Source organism: Haemaphysalis longicornis, unplaced genomic scaffold (genome assembly GCF_048455015.1).
Source record: "Haemaphysalis longicornis isolate Haplotype H1 unplaced genomic scaffold, Haemaphysalis longicornis Haplotype H1 scaffold_14, whole genome shotgun sequence".
Lineage (NCBI taxonomy): Eukaryota > Metazoa > Arthropoda > Arachnida > Ixodida > Ixodidae > Haemaphysalis > Haemaphysalis longicornis.
In genome coordinates, this window is record NW_027526245.1 from 32,708,752 (window position 1) to 32,729,254 (window position 20,503).

The following is a 20,503-nucleotide window of genomic DNA, read 5'->3' on the forward strand; positions in this document are numbered from 1 at the left end:
TATTCCCCGCTCTCCAAGCGTCGACACCTCCATCTTTGGAGCTGCTGCCCGACGAGTCGGAAGAGGAAGGGTATGACTACGAGGAAGCCATCGCCAAAGCACGTGCTGAGCGACGTGCAGCGCTTCGACTTCGTCTACCCGAAGAGGATGACCCTATCCCATCCGGCTACAACCGGTGGGCAACGGTCACACTCCGACGCATTCGGACGAACACTGCCGTAACGCCGCACATCATGGCACGCTTTCGTCTACACCCCGGCGACGGTACCTGCAAACTTTGCGAATAACCTGACAGCCCACAAGTCGCTGACCTTGACCATCTTCTATGGAGATGCCCTGCCTTGAAGGACCAGAGAAACCGCGCACATGCGCTCATTCCTCCTCAAGTCAGGCCACAAACGCTGCGGGAGTGGACCCATCCCGAAGGGTCTACAGAACACAGGAAGATGGTCCTCGACTCTCTTCTCGTGTATGTTCGAGAAGCCGCCGTACAGGACCACATTTAGTCGGGACACTCACCCCCCCCCCCCTTCCTCCAACTCCCTTCCCCCATCTCCCCCTCCGGCGATGACAAAGGTCAAGGCACGGAGTGTATATAGGATTAATAAATACATATTACAACAACAACAACAACTGAGTGCTTCTCACTAGCCGCTTTACCCAAACACCAACATTTAGCTCCACAGTGTTAATTAAAAGTTTGGCATCCCCAAATTAGTTTTGTGAACTGCTACCAGCTTGCTGCCCCTCCCCAGTCAGAAATGCTTCCACAGATCTATAACATCACACAAAGCATACAACTCTGGCAAAGCATGCCATTGGGATACTTGGTTTTGCATATTTCACTGTAAAACTTCTACACGAAGACAGGACAGCAAAAAAGGAGTGACAAAAATGTGTCCATACCTTTGCATGGAAATGAATACGAATTTTGAAACCAGTCTTTGGCGTGATAAAGATGGCTATGTTTGCGTGCACGTGCTAGTAGGGGTATGTACTATGTGTGTTTTCAATAAACTAGGTATGAGTCTGCACTCGCCCTGTCTCTCCTTTTTCACTGTCCTGTCCTTGTGTACAGTGTTACGTCTACAGCATACAATTCTAGTGAAATCTTTGAACATTGCCACACATTCAAACATCACGTCTTTGACAGCGACAACCAAACACTGCCGTTTATTCATCTGCCAGCCGCCTTTCAAGCTGCCAAGTTCCTCACACCAAGTCTAGGGGCCACAGTAGTACTCCTCCTGAGTCGCATCCAGCTCCCATCCCGAGGCACACAGTTCGATCACTTCCATCACCACCTTGTGGACTTGGGCCGAGTACCGCAGGTCCAGAAAGGTCTTGCGCAGCGAGCTCATGAGTGCCTGGACGTGAGTCGGGGCGTACCAGTTGGCAGTCTTGCCCGCTTTGACCAGCACGTACCGGAGAACCAGCACCTGCAGACATTTGTGCGTGTGTTGAAAAATATAGAAAGCAGTTCCATTAGGTGAATCCATGTTTTTCATTCGCATACTTCCTCTCATTTTTGCCATCAAGGTGTATCTAATTAGGAACGGCCTATTGTGGCTGCGCAAGATGGCTGCGCGAAATGTTGCCAACACTGCACCATCATTGGCTGGCCACGACCATGTGACCATCCTGCCGGCATTGTTTTTGTCGACAGTCGGTATTTTAATATCTCTCGCACAGGTGCGTTCTTCCTAGTGCATGCTCTATTCGCGTATGTGTTTAATGCAAACACCTAACCGAACCAATCCTAATCTAACCTTACAACCCATAAAGACAGGTCCTACCCCAACCTAACCTAACCTAACCTAAGCCAACCCAACCTCAGTGCCGGTCTTAGGGGTGGGCGAGGGTGGCCACACAGGGCGTCGGCGAAAAGGAGGCACCGACCTGCACTGAACGCCCACCCCCTCCTCTCTCTCTCTTTTGCCCCACCCCGCTCTGTCTCCCGTCTACCAAAGGAAAAGACTTCGGCGTTGCACTTTGAAGCGAGGGAGGAAACACGGATGTCCAGATCATCCCAAATCATCAAGCCTGTACCGAGAAACGTGCACCCACATTTTCACACCCTAAAGGAGGATGCGAAGGTAGAACTGTCTTTCCGACAAACCGCCTGAGGAGGCTTCGGGAGAGCATGCACATTCACAAAACTTACTCAAGAGTAACTTCTGTCTTCCGACACTTAAGCTGAAACAAAATGCTGAAACATGAAGAAAACTTATGCTGAGAGGGCACCTTGTCGCAAAGTTATCCGCACAAAAAGTAAGCTAAGTGACGCACAAAATTAAATTGATCTTATTTCTGAATAAAGAACGTTTTTTTTGCTACTATTGTTGCTATTTGCATTTCTGGGGTACGACATTGTTTCAAAGCACGAGTTAGCCTTATTTTAAGAAAGAGAGAGAGACATAGAATCTTTATTTATTGAGCAGAGGCTGTTGTTATGGCCCTCACCCCATGGAAGGCATCTATAGTCTGGGATTCTATGGCTTCGATTAAAATCTCGTCCCCCATGTTGCAAACAAACTGAAGAAAAACTCTATTGCGGCAACCCATGGCTACAGCTGTCTCCTCGTATGCACACTTCTAAGCAGGGTTGTTTGTTAAAGAAAAAAGAGACAGAATGCTAAATTACTGGCACGTGTTGAAATTTTCAAAGAGAAACAGAAGCGGCTGAAGAATGCCGTTTAAATTATGAGACAAACCCTAATTTTTGTATTAGGCTAACTGACCTGATCTCTCCTGACAAACCTTGCTCGGTTTAGAACATTACGACATTATTACAACCTCACTCGGTCTACAACATTATTTGAGGAGGCTGAGCTCACACTGACAGCAGTCATTTGGCCCCGCTAGACCTTTGCCAATCTGTGTGTGGGAAAAAGTGGTGCACCAAACTTTCTTAACCCTATGACCACATAGCCAAATAAATCATGACTATAAAATAATACATGTGCATTTTCTATGTAAAGGCCAAAATACACTGTCATCTAGTTTAACACTGAAACTTCGTCTTTCTGTCATAGGTGTCTTCCTGGAGCTATCGCACCCATTGTTTTAGTTATTTACTACTAAGACCAGCACTTCCACATTTCCACGATGTTTCCCTGTCTCTCTGCTCCTCTGCGCAGCATGATTAAGCAATGAGGAGGCACGCGTGCATGGTACTGTAGAAAAATCTGTAATTTTTTGGGCGTGTTCAATGAAAGAAGAAAAAAGGACGCTTTATTGGTCCCTTCAGTATGTAAATCTTATTCCAGCTCCTGCTATTTGAGAGTAGCTATAGCACTACTTGTTTTGCTTTAATGCGTCCGCATCTACATCCCGCTCACACTCGCCTCGTGCAAAGCGTTCTCCGCCAGCTCCCGAAGCATGATCTGGCCGCAGTCGCACAGCAACACAGCCAGACAGAAGAGGCCTCCGAGCGGAGCAGAAGGTCCCGGCTCCCTGCCCCTTCCGACCCCCGCCAGAGCGGTCAGAAGTTCCGCCAGGAAGAGCACAAACGCCTCCCAGCAGTAGGGACTGACTGCGGTCTCCTCCTGCTGGTGCGCTGCTGCGGCCTCCTTGACAGGTCTCAGGGTCTGCGCCCTCCGCTTGCTGAACCAGTCCAGGCAGGCGTTCAGCACGTGGTCCACAAAGTTGCACTCGTCAAGCATCTGCGTTTCACAGCAGGAGATCATCATCATCATCAGCCTGGTTGTGTCCACTGCAAGCCTCTCCTAACGACTCCAGCCAAGCCTATTCTATCGCGTGCTACCAGAGTCATTTTTGTAGTTCATCTAGTTCACAGCTGGGTGCAAATCTTGTACATACATTCGATCAAAATCTTTGCGAACCACTGTGGGAACTTCGCAGCTCGAGAGAGCACATCTGCCTATTGTGGAGGGGCAGAAAAAGACGGGCAGAAATACAATGATTCAACTGCAACTTGAAGAAAAAGCTCACACACGACGGGACGGGGCAAGAGGAACAGACAACACAGGCACCGTTTCCCTTGCTCTGTCCCGTCGTCTGCGCTATTTTCCTTTGAGTTGCAATGTACCAACAAACCCTTAAGCAAACCCTTCTTCAGTTATTAAATTAAATACATGCTGCGCAACTTCCTGAAGAAACAATAGTTACTTCTACTAGTAAGAATGCAGCCCTGCGTATAGGCAATAACTGCCGTACTCTCCCCTCAAAGTCATACAGAAGTGGGCAGAAGGGACATAGCCTACTTCGATCACAGAATTAACAATCCCGTTCGTTTCACATTTTGAAAAGTAGAGCATGTGTTAAAAGAAAGGTTTGCATACACCACTACGTGTACTCTAGCAATAAATATCAATGCAGCAGCATGACAAAAACATCGCAAGGGATGCTCAGAACTTTTGTTACCAATGTGAAAGAGAAAGCTCAGTGGACCTCCTGTTGATCTGCTGTTGAACTCCTTGTTGAACTTTGTGGTTACGCCAATCACTATTTGACCGGCCCCCCGGACAGCACCTTCCAGAGCCTGTCCTGCTCACTCGCCATCACCGAAGCCCTTTGGTTGCCTTACCAGGTAACCAAGGGGGTTACCTCGCCTTGCATAACACCTTGGTTATGCAGTTTCCCTTTTTCGATTGTGCAATCCGTGGCTCAAGCCCCTATTTTCCCGCCCATTTTCTGTACCTCACAATGCATGCCCTGCAATGCACAGGTCTAGGGCTTTCACTCTGAAACGTCCTGTTGTTTAACTTCGTGAATTTGTGATTAATGCACGAGCAGAGTGCTGACCTTGGCGAGTCTCAATTTGGCAAGGTCATAGCTGTGCTACAGGTGGTTACACATATACAAGTTGCTGAAGACACCGCACACAGTTTGTCCCAAGTACAAATACAGCTTCATTAGTGCACAATATTCCCCATGGCTCAGTCATTATGTGAAGTTAAACCACGATAATCATATGGATCCAAGATGAAAGTTGAGTAATACAAAATGGGGCTGTAAGTTATATGCCACTAAATGAGTTGAGGCTCGTGGCAACGCTCATATAGTGAGACAAACAAAACAAATGACAGCCACTCATCACGAGCATCTTTGTGCAATTCAGTAATTGTACACGTTTGACATGACTCGTGCAAAACCCAGATCAAGAACTAGTTCAGCAACGCAGCAATAGCTTACTAATGTTTCAAACTTGTGAGTGCACTGGACAGCAAGAATGCACTCTTTTTCAAACCTGAGCGGCTTCCCCGAAGAATACTTTTTATGCCTCCATCACGGTTTGTAAATGCGAGAAAGCTGATTATAATGCAGGATTCACACACTTATGTATACGTACCCAGGGGCACTTCCTCTGCTGTGCCAGCAAGAGCGCAAGGCACATGGTGGCCCCAGCTTCAGCCCTGCCCGGCACGGCCAAAGTGGACTCAAAGATGGAGGCAACCAGCTCGTCCACTCTGTCGGGGGTAAGGCTCTCGGGATCTGCGACAGGAGAGCCCTCACATGAGACCTGTGTCACACAGGGTCGAGCCTAAATGATAAAAAAGAAATCGGGCTCGCAAAAGAATGCAGACACAATGAAAAAAAATTAATTGGAGGTTCTTTGGTGGACCCTTGGGAATGCGCTGAAATGCATCCATCGGCCTCATGAGCTTGAGGATATAGGCCCGAAGTGCGCTTTGTTCTGTCCTACAGAAGCCCAAAATTGGGAGTTCTTTGCCCACCATTTTCCTTCCATTCTCCTCTTGTCAGAGGTTGCCTTTGCTCGCTTGGTGGTGGCAGGTCGTAGACGAGTGTTAAAATTTCGCTGCCATCACTCCATCCTCGATTGTCTGCCGCCTGGTGGGCCCTTGCACTTGCTTGCACTCCATTTTTGCACTATGTGGCAATGCTGTCACAATTTGCAGGGTCGAGGCACCCTCTAGGCAAGAGACGACCCGCAACCTGCTAGTGGTGACAATGGACTGACCCCTGGACTGGTGTTTATTTGGTGCGATTCACTGTGTTGCCCACCGAGCCTGGTGGGCCACCAAGCCCAGTGGCCAATGAAGACTATGGCCAGGGGAAGCGTCACATGCTTGTCACAAACACAAATCTTAACACCTTAATCTTAACACAAACACAAATCTTAACAAATCGTAACACACCTGAGCAAGTGGGGCTTCAGTGGCGTGAAGCCAGCTCAGCCATCATGTTGAACGGGCAACACATGACCGTGAGCGGCTCACTGATCAGCTGCGACTCAGTCAATCCAGCTCCATTTCCCCTAGCATCTCCTCCCCGGTTCCTCCACCTTACTTACTTCCCAGAAGGGTGTCACTTTTACTAAAAGGAACGACCATGTCAGCACAAAGCGAGTGCACTTGTTCTGTCCACAGTGCCACAGTGGCGGGTCGGTGAAGAATTCAAAAAATGGGGTGGGCAGGTAGGAAACTGGGCTTGTACTCTGATGACACTGGACAGGAACAATTTTGAGTATCCAATGTCAATCAGCATGACAATGACTACTGCCAGTTAGATCAGAGGATCAGAACATCCTCTGTGAGACAATACAAGGCTGAGAATCACCTGAGACAGCCCTTGAGAACACACTGAAATGTACAGCCAACAGCCCTTCCGTATGGCTTTCATTTGTGCGAAGGTGTGGTAGCAGTTACTAAAAGCGAAAAGTGTTGCATCTGGAATGGCAGCTCATACCTAGCAGCTAGCAGATGCAGCAGGTGTTGAGACACTCGCAGCACACACTGGTACTGGCCAGGCCACCAAAAATCACTTGAAGTGACTTGTTTCTTTCTGCGACGACCACACACAGTGGCCACATCACGCCAATGCTCTTTGCTCAGGAGTGCAATAGTATCTGTTTTTGGTGACTGCTTGAGCACTTTGGTTTCACACTGTTCCTTCAGTGTGTAGCAGGGAAGAAACTGGAGACTACTAGGTGACAAGAAATAATTACGCAATTGAACGCATTTTATAGCAATTGCACAAATAAGTGCATTGGAGAGAGTGCCTTCCTTACTACATGCTAATAATTCAGGCAACAACAAACCCTTTAAATTTTATTTTTAATTCAGCATCAGAAACCTACGCCACAAACACGCGGTGAAAAAAAATTTGCCCTAAGCAATATAGGGGAGGGGGAGACGGAGGAGGAGTGTAGGCATACTTTAAGTAAACCGCGTAATGCTGGTCACTGTGCAACCGGAAAGTCGGCAAGCAATTTTTGTACAACAAGGGCCACTACTGCAACTTCTCACAGGAAGACGGCATTCTGTACCAGCAGTACCACCAAGTGACAGGTAAAACATCGAACCAGATTCTTGTGCCAAAGCCACTCCGAGAATCGATCATTCGAAGCTCCCACAGAGGTATCCTGCCTGGTCATCTGGGTGTACGGCAAACGCCCAGTTCTTGGAGAGTTTTACTGGCCTGGTGTCCACGCTGACGTGTGGGTTTTTGTCGAATCTTGCACCCCTCGTCAGCGAACAAACTCACTAGGAAAATCACCGCATGGAGGTCGCACAAAACCAGCTGGACCCAAGACAATCGAGTTCCGGAATTGTTCTGGTCGTCTAGTAATTGAGTCAGTGTGTGTTTTTTTCTCATACCTTCATAGTGGTGTAGTTTAGCTGTACACCAGCCTCATGATGTGTTTACCTTCCCCAGAACCACCGAATACTCTAACCCGTTTTTCCACGGAACTGAGAATAGTTGTGATAACAACTTTCTTAAAAGGGGGGTAATTGTGGTAAGGTGTAGTGGAAGTTGTGCGGTCAACGCCTCGGCGGGTCAGACGGCTGCATCAGGCTGGCCAAAGACGAGGAAGGGAAGGAAAAAAAAAGATGGAGGCGTGCGAAGGAGACGGTCGAAACGAAACTGCTCAACCGTTGCAGTGGTTCGCAGTGCCTTCTTGAACTCCGGGCCGGTGAGTGTACCTGGAGCACCTCTCGTCCCATTTCTGGGGAGTGGTCCTACAGCCCCGGTGCCCGCATGCCTCGCGGCATAGACCCGAGGCGGGTATTCTGATAGCGCAGTGCAGCTGAGGCCTAGGTACTGACGCAACCTGTCACAGTGTGCGCTTCGCAGCGTAGGCCCGAGGACAACTACCTAATCAAAAGTCTGGGCCAGTCACCGACACCAGAGACATTTGCGCCTGTGCTGTGGTATACAGGACATTTTCCTTAGACTTTTGTTGTTTGTAACAGTCTGTGTGTGAGGTCCTGTGTAACATTCGCAAGTCTGTTTCGCTGGTTGTTCGTGTAGTGGAAATACATGTGATGGCGATGAATGATGGAACGAGTGGTTAGGCCTGGTGCTAGGTGTTGGTTGGACTTCTGATGCTTACAGAGCCACCAAAAGCCCTGACATAGGCTTTTTGGCATGTGTGAAATACGTCCCCGTTAATGTATGGCCGATAGCGCTCGGAAGAAGGGGTGGAGCTATGCAGGGGGGTTCTGCACCAGGTCATGTGCAGAAAAGTTATGTTTGCTTGTTTCTTATTTATAAATGGACACACCGCAATTATACAATGGCGTGGAAAATGCACACGCATGCACGGGCTTCGCAGTGTACTGCCAGTTTTATGCACATAAAACTTAACTACTAGTTAAGTTTTGTTCTTTAAAGGGACACTGAAGTGATATGTAAACATTGCGGGATTACTAGCGCAAATTGTAGTCCGGAGTCCCCAGGCCATGTTTCGACCACTCTGGGCGCGTTTACGCGATTTTATTTAGTAGAAAAATTAATTAGAAAATGCTGTCCTCCTCTCTTTAAGCTCGCCCATTTTCTGTGGCGTTTTCGTGTGACGTCGGGAGGAGCCGAGCTCGCAATTGGCTGCGCTACTGCACGGCTCCCCGGCCTTCAGGCAGAGTCAGTCGGCCCAGCGTTTCGTCCGCCGGCCGCCGACGAGTCGTCGCAATTCGTTCGCTCAGTTGAAACGAAGCCAGGACACGCTTGTGAATGGAAGGATGTGTCTTTCTTTACTTGTGTAGTTTGTACACTGTATCTAGCTCCAAGTCAAGGTCGCTTCACACAAGCGCTGCACAAGCGCACATGCGACGCTTCGCTGACTGGTACGCCAGTACGAAAATATAAGGCCTCTTGAAGGCGGGAGAAGAGTCAGCGAAGTCAATATAGGTACCAAGGAAATAAAATCAAGTCATATTTTTACCGTACTGCGTAAAACTAGGGTGCGGGAAGCACTTTTTTGCGCTGGGCGAACAAGCACAGCGGTCAGCAGCACGACTACGAATCTGCGAACGCTTTTCCGTCTAAGAAATGCACTTGCTAGACGTGATATATTGCGGAAACTTGGGGGATGCTTACTGCACGAGCGAAAAACAACAAATAGTCACCTAAGCTGCTTGAAATGCCAAAACTAAATAAAAGTGTAAACTGGTTATACAATATATACCTTATATTACAAAGGTCAGCAAAGAATATGATGTTTTGAAGTGCTTTTGTTGAATTTTGCAATAAATAAAAAAAAAAGCCCCGTGGTCGAGTGGTCTAGGGCGCTGGGTATGTCATTGCAAGTGTTTTGCAAGCCGCGAGTTCGAATCACCGCGGGTGCGTGCTTTTTTTATATGTTAACTTTTTCGTTTTCGGCCGATGTTTTCGATACTGTGTTCACCTTTTTTTGGGCCGCAACGTTCATTGCTCCACGAACTAGTTCACGGAACGCGTGCAGGCTGGCACTGGCGCGCTAACGAGTTCTCGTTGGCGTGCTGTTGCCATAAGCACCGACTGCTTGCGGGCAGTAGGCACAGGCCAGAATCAACAGACCCTTGGCCTGGTGCGAACACGCTTTTTACGATACAGGCATGAGTGAGGCAAACTCCAAATATGGGGGGAAAGCGCATGGCATTTGAGCGTATGCGGGGACGCGGAGGGCGTTCATGCACTGCGTAGGCCTTGGCTAGTGAATGCTACGATTCCAAGCCGTCCTGGGAGGCTTATCTTACGCATTTTACAGCCGACAACACAGAAGAAGCGCGGTACGATGATTACTGAGATATTGAGAATGCCCATCCAACAACGCCATCGGTTGTGTTTTACAGAACCGAAACCGAAACGTGTTTGATTGCTAACCTTGGGCATCGTCCAATCACGGTGCTCCCTCCTCCCAACGTCACAGCTTTAGTTGGTGCGGCCGCCGCAAACCGCGCATAGTAGTTTTTCTTCTTTCGCGCTGTGTAAAATAATTACCGATTTGTCAACCGGATAAACGATGAAAAGTGAGCTAATTTGAGCCAGTCTACGCAGTGCAAGCAAAAACGGGAGCTTGACAAATTCACTTCAGTGTCCCTTTAAATAACCACCACGCCAACTTCAGCACAAAATCCTTTGATGTTTTAAAGACGGTGGATGACTCCATTTATCGTTAAGAGAAGTACACGCTGTAGGAACAGTGTATTGACTAGGGGTGGGTGATTGATCGATTAACTTTTCCATCCATCGATAAACGGCTTAGTCACAATTAATTTTTTTATCGGTCAACTGGTTGAAGTATAATATGAGCGAAATGAAACAAGGGTGTCATGGTTAAATTATGCGCAAGCATGTCGAGGGTCATATCCATGTTCAAATAACCTGCCTTACTTCAGAACGAAAAGCTATGCTAGTATGCTCGGGGTTGGTATACTGATTCAAACCGCGAGCTGATATCCAAGAAAGACAGGAAAATGGCTACTCTAAATACAAATATACATAATGAAAAAAACGGCGAGCGGGCACTCCCATTGTTTCACTGTTATAGAAACCAACTGCAGCATAAGTAAACTACAGTTAATCGACACTTCCTGCAATTACGGCGCGTGCCAATGTTTCTGATTCTAGAAATAGTGCGAGTGACGAATGCGGTGATAAGCATCCCTCCCGCATCAGCGCCACGATGATGACATGGTCAGATCATCTGGGATGTCTGTGGTGTGCTAGCCTGCCGGCCATTTTTTAAATGCGGAGCATTTCTTAGGCTCGCCTGGTCCTCCGTCGTTGATGGCGGCGCCGTCCACACTCACACTGCGCATGCGCAACTCTCCTCCTTACACCCACAGCTCCGCGATACTACACTATAAAAAAAAAGAAATAGTTACCGGCGCCCGGTTTCGATCCCACGACTCTCTGGCCGCAACGGGAGGTACGCGGTGCTCTTCCCACTACGCTACAAATCCGGGACAGGAGCAAGTGCTACGAACGCGTTTTATGTCCTTGACTCATTCAAACTACGTCAAGAAGCTACTGATACAACGAATGTGGACTGATGCGCGAGTTGGTATTTCGACATTCTTGTATTACAGCGCACTACAAACAGGACACAGGGAAGGACGCAGACACAGCGCTAACAACTGAAGGGTTTATTGGGAAAGTGCACATATATATACGATGCAAACAAATACAAAACCAATATCAAGTGTGAACAAAGTATGCACTCTCATCTCATTTACGGTTGGCCAGAAATTTTAGTTCTTTTTCTGATAGGGCTACAGAAGGCATGCTGATGCACTTGTCACTCTGACGATGAATATGTGCACTTTCCCAATAAACCCTTCAGTTGTTAGTCGGCGCTGTGTCTGCGTCCTTCCCTATGTCCTGTTTGTAGTGCGCTGTAATACAAGAATACAACGAAGGCACGCGAAGTTGAACGTCAACGGAAACGACGAAATGAAAACTTTAGAGGGGGATGCTGAATTTCCCGTGGGAAAGCTGTGGCGGGAAGCGCCACGCGCCTTGCAGCTCAACCAGCCCCGTCCGCAGCGCCTCTGATGCTGATTGTGGCAGGATGCCCCTAGGGATTGGCCAACCAAAGAATCCATCACGAGATAGGTTCGCGTTCAACCACCGTCGTCATCTTCCCGTAGGGGAACCGCCGAAGAAGAAGAACGAGAAGACAAAATTCGCTCATAAGGCCAAAGTATCCTTCCAGCTTCGAAGATAAGATTGTGAAGTTTTGCTAGATCAGACTTCCGGGTTGTCTTCCTTTCTTTTTGGCGAACGTTTACTGTCCACTTGGGGTTATTGATTCAGAACCCCTAGATCTCGCTCTTGCTGCGACTGTACCTCCCGTTGTTGTTGCGGGAGACTTTAATTCCCACCATATTTCTTGGGGATACCGAACGGATTCCTGCGGTCTTCGCTTGCTAGATTGGATGACGGACAACAATTTGGCATGTATAAATTCGGGTTCTCCTACCTACATACAGGGACTAACTCGATCGGCTTTAGATTTAACTATTTGTTCTAGGGGTGTTAAAGTTTCTTCATGGTCTACTGTTGACAGCGGGACTAGCAGTGACCACATTCCAATATTGTTTGATATTCAGTGCCCTGTTCGCTCTCTCGTCCGGCGAAGTTGCACTTTTGTAGATTATAAGAAATTCCAGATCTATCTTAAGGAGGCCATATCTTCTCTGTCCGCAGAAGACACAACTGAACGGGTGTCGGATCTTTGTGCTGCCCTAACCACTTCGGCACAGTCCTCGTTATTTGAAGTACGGTCTAAGGGAGCTGTGTCACCTAGCCCCTTGTGGAATGAAGAATGTACACGCTGCTTTAGACGCAGGGAGGCAGCCTGGAAGAAGCTTTGCATTAACCATTGCCCGCTGAACTGGAGCAATTATAAGTATCATTCCGCGATGTTCAAACGAGCAGTTTCTAATGCCAAACAGGCCTACGACTGTCACCGCTGCTGAATTCTTTCTGAACCCACTAATAAGCGGGCCCTTTATCGATTTCTTCGGTCAAGGAAAGCGGTTTCCCAATCTGAAAATTCAGACTCTATAGTATTATCTTCCAGTGAAATCTCCGAGTCTCTAGAGCTGATTGCTAGGGGTCTGCAAATTCGTTTTTCGTCTTCTCTAGCTACCTCGTCTCCTCCATTTATAGTGGTAGAGGACTTCGCAGAAATTACGCATGCGGAGCTTTTTGATGCTATGTCGAAAATGCCAGCTGCGGCCCCTCGTCCGGATCATATTACTACTGAAATGTTAAGACTACTATACGATCAGGCACCGGATGACTTGCTGAGTATGATTAATTATTCTCTCAGGAATGCATGGATTCCCGATGGGTGGCGGTTAGCTAAAATACTTCCTATACCGAAGAATGTTGGTCAGGGCCTCGCTGTTGATAATACCAGGCCTATCTCTCTGACTTCTAACGTAATAAAACTAACTGAGCGGATTTTGCTTCACCGAATTATGGAATTTTTGTCTGAGTATAATATCATCAGCCCAAGTCAAATTGGATTTCGCCCAGGTTGTTCTATTTGGAGTGCCCACATCGACCTTGAAAGTCGTATAAAACTTGCCCGTCGATATAAACAGGTTGCGGCTCTAGTGATCTTGGATAAAGCATACGACAGCGTGGAGTACCCGGTGTTATTGGCTCGCTTAGAGAAATTAAATTTCCCTAGATACATTATAGCATGGCTGTGTGAATTCCTAAAGGACAGGCAGTTCTGGTGTGAGAGGGGCAACATTTGTTCTTCTCGGCCCTGGCAGAAAAGAGGTGTACCACAGGGAGCTGTCCTTTCGCCGGTTCTTTTTAATATCCTGTTAAGCTCGGTCCCTTTGGTTTCGGGTGTCAAGACTTATGTTTATGCCGACGATATCGCGTTTTTCGCGTCTGCTTCAGGCATACACGAGCTGTACGTATTAATGCAGTCGTATCTGAATACTTTAGATTCCTGGCTAGACAGCATCTCTCTCACTATAAATTCCAGGAAATGCTCTATGCTAGCTTTTCAGCCCACCTTTTCCTTTAATATCACTCTCTGTTACCGTCAGCACATCATACCCCAGGTTGATTCTTTAAAATACCTTGGGGTAGTATACACCAGCCAGCTTGACTGGAGTCCACATATAGAACGTATAGCTACTAAAGGAGCACGTGCTGTGGGCATGTTGAGGCGCCTTAGCCATAGAAAGAGGGGAATGCGCCGTGAATCTCTTCTGATGATATGCCGTATACGTGCGGCCTATTTTAGAGTTCGGGTGTGTTCTATTCTCGGGTGCTGCTACGTATAAGATCCATCGCCTAGTTCTTCTGGAACGCCAGGCTCTTCGCTGCTGTTTAGGGCTGCCTAAAAACGCATCTAATGCGTTACTTTATTTGGAAGCCCGAGTTCCCCCTCTGATACACCGATTTCGAATACTCGCTGTGGATACTTTCCTGAGAGCCTATGGCGCGGGGGTGAACAGGGCACAATTTATCTTTGTAGCTGAGCCAGCTGTGTTTTTGGCGGCCCAGTGGCCCAGGTCCTATCGATCGCAAGTTACTCTAGCACAAAGCTTGGTGTCTCCATTAGGGGTTGCGCTCAATAACATACTTCCATCTCTTGATAGGGGTCATACGATAACGGTCAACTTCCGGAACATCTTTCCCCAAAATGCTAAAATGCTACCTGCCCGATTGCTCAATAGTATCCTACAAGATCATGTGGCCTCAATTCAGCAAGGTACTATCATATATACAGATGCTTCTCAACGAGATGAAAAATCCGGAATAGGTATAGTTTCCCCTTCCCTAAATTGGTACTTTTCGGTTCGTCTGGTGGATTATATCCCTATATTCTATGCGGAATTCTTGGCAATTGTCTTGGCACTACGTAAGCTTGACATATCGGTGTCGTCTCCACTTATAATTACAGATTCCCTATCCGTAGGCTTAGCCCTTTCTTCTCCTAAAGACTCAGCTCTTCTACGGTCATTTCGATCCCTTCTGCCACCTCATATTACTGAAGTTGACCTTCTTTGGGTCCTTGGGCATGCGGGAATCACCTTTAATGAGACCGCAGATTCACTGGCAAGGGTAGCACTCTCCGGGACTGTTGTCGATGTCATTGAGACAACGCCTTTATTAGCCGCCGTAAGATTCCGCAGATTGTTGAAGCTGCAAGGGCAGCACGAATCAGTCTTATTGTCATTGCAAGATTTCTCTCATCTAAAATTTTCCTGGAATCCGAATTGGTGCCCCTCACGCGACCTGGAGGCCATTGTAACGAGCCTTCGATGCCGTGTGCCCCAGTTGAATAGATACCTCCACAGGTCTCGTCTGGCGCAGTCTGCCATGTGCAGTTACTGTAATGAAGAAGAGTCTGTCGACCATTTCCTTTTGTCATGTCGACGATTTTCAAGCCTCAGACGTCAGCTCCTTGAAGTGCCGCTTCATCGCCTGGGGTTGGCATTATCAGTGACCGGCTCTCTTATCATTTGGGGCTTCAGAAACGGGATATTGCCGCCGGGATGTTTGTTCTGCTGTACTGCGCTTCATAGAAAATTCCAAAAGATTTACAACCTAATTCGCATCTTATTCTGGCACCTCAACTGAGCCCTCCAAAAGCATCCATTTCTGATTTATTTATTTATTTATTATTATTCTCCTCCTCCTCTCCCTTTCTTCTCCTTGTTCTTCTTATTTTTCTTTATTTGGTTATTTATTTATTTATTTATTTTCTTTTTTTGTTTCAATATTGACCAAATTCCAAACTCAATTACTGCAACACAAGAAAAAAAAAGCTTCCAAATTTTTCTAATTTTCTTTGAATCATCCACCTAGGCAGTAATCTCATTCGAATTAACGACTGATGTTTGGCCGATCCCCTGATTGGGTATGCGCCATTATCAAGGAACAACAACAACAACAAAGCTGCGAAGAGGAGGGCGTGTACATTGCTCTCAGCCGGTGCACCAATGTCAACAACCTTTACCTCACCAAAGCTGACGGAGACTACCGATTCTACCACAGAGACAACATCGACAAGAACATGATGGACGAGTTTCGGCGCCTCGAGAACCACCGCCTACTCACCGTAACACAACAGCACTTGCGTGTCTTTGCCACCGGTGTGGACCCGGACGCGGGATTCCCTCTGGCGCTAGTAAAAACCAGATCACTCAACATAACGGCAACACAATGGAACCACACGGAAACGCCACGATGCTCATCAGGGTTGCCCACGGGAAGATGGTGTAATTTTTTTCCCTCTTCTCCCTTTCCGCCCCACCCTTTCACTCCAGTCCCTGTACTCCCCTACCGCCGCACTGGGCTGTGTGGAGGTGAGCTCAAAAATATCCCCTTTCCTCTTTTCTTCCCTCACACAACTACAAAAAGCTGTGAACAGGCCCAGGAGCATACTGCTAATACTATTATAATTTGATAATTATTTTAAAGCAACAATTTTATCAATTTTTTCTTAAAATCAATGCAACTGATTCATCGATTCATTAACCGATTTAAGCCTACCGATTAACCAAATTAGAATTTTCAACTGACGCCAAGCACTAGTATTGACACGTTTTAAGCTGCAATGGATGACCACGGCGACGATGTTTCGTGGAACAAAACTAGCGCGCTATATATCCTCAACGGCCCGTGATTATGGCGTTCAGAGAGGAAATCCGCACAGGTAATCATGCAATTGCTTACTGCAGACAAGCAGCTGCACGAAACAGTTTTTTTTTATCGTGTTCAGCGTGCGTCTTGTGTTGCGCGCAACGTGAATTAACAGCTGAAGCAAGAGCAGTGTCCACACTGGGATGGGTTCATCTCTCTGCCACCAGGTGCTCACTGTATTCGATCTTGGGGCGAATAAATGTGAGCTTCTTTCATTTTTTTGGAAGTGATTATCATTCGACATCACTTTCTCGTTCGACGTCTTTCTCGATCAGAGCAAGTGTTGCCCCGATAATGGCGAATGCTGGAGTTTTTTTCGTTTCTTTTTTTTTATTCACCCTAAGTGGGCGTGCTTGGCTTGACAAACATGCGCCGAGGACGCTGGGCAGTCGCCGCAAGGTACGCACACACAGGTGCTCGGCATTTTGCTGTTTTTTTAACTGCCAGGTGGTCGCCGCAATCTTGGCCAATCTCCTTAAGTGGGCATTCTTGGCTTGACGAAAGTGTGCCGGAGACGCTGGGCGGCCACTGTGAGGCACACACACACGAGCGCTCAGCATTTTCTTGTTTTATTTTTAACTGCTGGGAGGTCACCATGGGCACGTGCTCATGCGCGGTTGATATTTTCTTGGTATTTTTTAAATGCAGACACCAAACTCTAATGATTTGGTATGCAGCTTTGCTGTTAAGACGCATTGTTGATTTAGTACGTGTAAGGTCACATTTTTTATGTGGCACAACAACTGCGCAGGAGCCCTTGCTAATCAGGCGCCACACAGGAGCAGCAGCCACCACTCAGCAGTTTCAGAATATAGCATTACGCGAGGACCGGTCACCAAGATGATTGTCGTCGTCTTTGTGCAAGTTGGATCATCCAAGAAGCTGCACAGTCAGCTGAGAGGAGGCTCCCAGTTATTGTGTCCTCCTCTGCAAGCTGCTACCCATAACTGCAGCACACTGTGCCATCAGCATCATCATCAGCCTGTCTACACCCACTACAGGGCAAAGGCCTTCCCACAGATCTCCAATCATCCCGGTTCTGTGCTAACTGCGACTAATTTATCCCCGCAGACTTCTTGATCGCATCTGCCCACCTAACTTTCCGCCGCCCCCTGCCATGCTTGCCTTCTCTAGGGGTCCACTCTGTTTACCCTTGGATCTAGGGATCCACTCTGTGTGGCTGCCATCAATTGCTTGATAATGAAGACACCCTTCACACCGCATCCAAGCGCAACGTTAAAGCATTCTCACGGCTTACCTTCCAAGGCCTGAAGCAGGAGCAATCTGTATGGCTCTGGGGACTCCCATTCAACAGGATCTTCTACCGCCTGTTCTGTGCATGACTCAGTAGCCTCCGTTTGGTCTTGCATACAGGAGTCCTGGTCACCCGCCGGTTCCTGTTGAGCGAGGCAGACAGAGGCTTTTTCAGCACATGTTAGCCAACACATCACCTTTTACAACGACTATGCTCTGCTATCGTCATCATCACCAGCACACTTGTATCTACGGCAAAACAAAGGCCTCTTCCATGTCACCAGACATAGACACATTACCAGTATAAAGCAACAGTGTTACAGTTAGTTGCCTCAGTCAAAAAAGTTACTCGTTACAGTTTTAAGTTATAGAATTTCTAAAAGTAACTTTTTACAGTTACTGTGAAAAAGTAACGTCATTACTTTTCTATTACTGTACAAAACTAAGTAACAGATCATGAACCAAATTATACAGTTTACATTACAAGACATGGGTGGTAAAAACCTTGCCCATAATAAATGCCCAGGTGAAGGGGCCCAAAGGGGGGCAAACTTGAGGTTCACACCAAAAATTGTAATGTACGTTTCATTCTGTTGCATCAACTTTTTTCCTGGTAAGCCCTTGTGTCATCACAGGTGCAATTCTCAATGAGCCCTTCTGTGGTGGTCGTTCTTTACAAGGGCAGGCCAGCTTCCTTCCTCGGCAGAGGTCTAGATGCGAGTTTCTCTGGGTTCCGCTCGAGTCAGGACAAAGGCAATGTTTTTAAAAATAACACTGAAAACTGACCTCGAACCTCTGTCTTCTAAGCCGTGAAAGCAGCCATATTGTGGAAAGGTGAAAGGTAGAGAAGAAAGGCGTTGGCCTATGACGGCTGTAGCTGTTCGATAATTTTTCATTAATACAAGGAAGTAACTGTAACAGTATTTCTTGTTACAGTTACAAGTTCCTCCAACTTAAGAGTAACCAGTTACAGTTACAAGTTACTGCAAAAAAGTATATACAGACTTTATTATAACGAATTAGTATAGGGACAGCAAATTAGTTCGTTATAACCAATATTTGTTATACGTACAAGTAGAGGCAAAAATTGGCTATAGCGACTTGACAATCTGGCTCGCGCAAAAATGGTTGATACAAAAATGCCTTTTTTAAGGCTTCGAACCTACTATAAACAAGATAACCCTTAAGGTAATCCTTATTGCATTTCGTGGTCAATGACCCGAACATGAGTACGTGAAAGTAAAACAGAACAAAGTTTACTGGACAAAACAGGCCTGCGTCCTTATTTATTTGATGTAGGATGTGATCTTCATCTGGTGGCTACTCACAGTACTGAGCAGGATGAAGTTCTCCACAGTGTCTACGAACAAAATTGCCCGTATACTTCTGCAGTTTCAGACTACGGGGAGTTATTTTAATTAGCTTCTCAGCCTCCTGGTCAAATATTTCTTCGTTATATCCGATATCACGGGCCGCTCTCACACTTTCAGTTTCGTTATAAAAGAATAAGCATGATTGAAATAAAGCGTGAGTAACCAAAAATCGTATTTTGTTTGCTATAGCCGATAATTAGCTATAGCAGTGTTGGTTATAACGAGGTTCAACTGTAGTTACCGATAATGCGTTACTGCCCAAGAATGCATGACATTGTTCCTCTCTTGCCATGTCTTAGTCCAATGGTTCTCAAATAGGGGAGGCCATTTCACTCTCCCCCCATTGTTTTCTCCTTTATGCCTAACCTTGGTTGGTGTGAAAAAGGGAATAACTTCTTCACTTAGCCCATGGTCTAGGGCTGGCTTGCTGCACAGCACGCCAGCTATACAGAAAAGCCAGACACACAAGAAGGCTGTACACAACAGGTGTTTGGGTGTCTTTTAGCTGCAAGATCTTGATAATATATGACATGCATCAGTACAAGTCACACACAAAAGGCAGGCATACAATGGGTGTATGGGCGACTTTAGCTGAAAGTGTTGAATGTTTGACATTTAACATTAATTAACAAACATCGTTTGACATACGAGTTCCCCCATCACATTTGCCAGCCTGCAAGGGGTTCCCGCCACATTCATGGTTGAGAAAAATTCCCTAAGCCATTATTTCCGTCCAAAATTTCTTAGATCAAATCTCGACCAAGTTACTGGCCTTCTAGTCCCGTCTTGACTGGTAGACACTTTCTCTATCTCTCTATCACATCTCTTAAATGCACCACACAAGCCATCTAGCTTGGGAAATCTCAGCTTGAGAAGCTAAGGCACGTGTCTAAAGCTTCTCAAGCTCAAAGGGACCCCAATGCCTCCTCCACACATATTTTGTTCTTTGTATCACCAACACTGGCTAGCTCACGCAAGTATGTGCAGCCATACTTTAGGCTGCCACTGCGAACCACTAGCTGCCAATGCCATACCGGATTAGCCACTAGGCCTCCACTGGCACACGGCCGCAATAGATTCCTCTCGCGAGCTTAGTAGACTACAAACCCTCTGCGTGCGCACAACTTTTGCTCAATGGCCGACGTGCCAGTGGCAACATTTTGTGCAGTTGGAATTTGCGTTTCTTTGGACCACTTTATGAGCATGCCCTTCAAAGGGGATGAGTGTTGCATTTGTTGACATTTCCAGAAGAAGCACGTCACTTACGAGAAACTGCTGAAGCAGTCATTGATACTGCTACGGGAAGCACAAGTGGACACTGGTGCATAAATCCACGGGACCCATCACTGACAATGATGAAACAGTCAATTTATGGGCTTATGGCTTAAAGGATCATGGCCGCTTGTAGCCCAATTCATATGTACCGGCACGCATTTACCAGTGCGTTGTGATCAGTGCAGGCCATTCAGTGATTTGAAGTCGAAATGCAGACCTTTCTTAGAGAA

General features: G+C 46.9%; 1 protein-coding gene across 1 annotated transcript in view; it reads right to left on the reverse strand.

Moving 5' to 3' along the window:
* Nucleotides 1-1,161: 1,161 nt before the first annotated feature.
* Nucleotides 1,162-20,503, reverse strand: part of LOC144164833 (uncharacterized) — a 145,651-nt gene continuing 126,309 nt past the window's right edge. The window contains 4 exon segments of the mRNA XM_077695094.1: nt 1,162-1,439; nt 3,348-3,665; nt 5,315-5,457; nt 17,630-17,768. Coding sequence (XP_077551220.1) covers nt 1,224-1,439; nt 3,348-3,665; nt 5,315-5,457; nt 17,630-17,768 — 816 coding nt within the window. The 3' untranslated portion in view covers nt 1,162-1,223.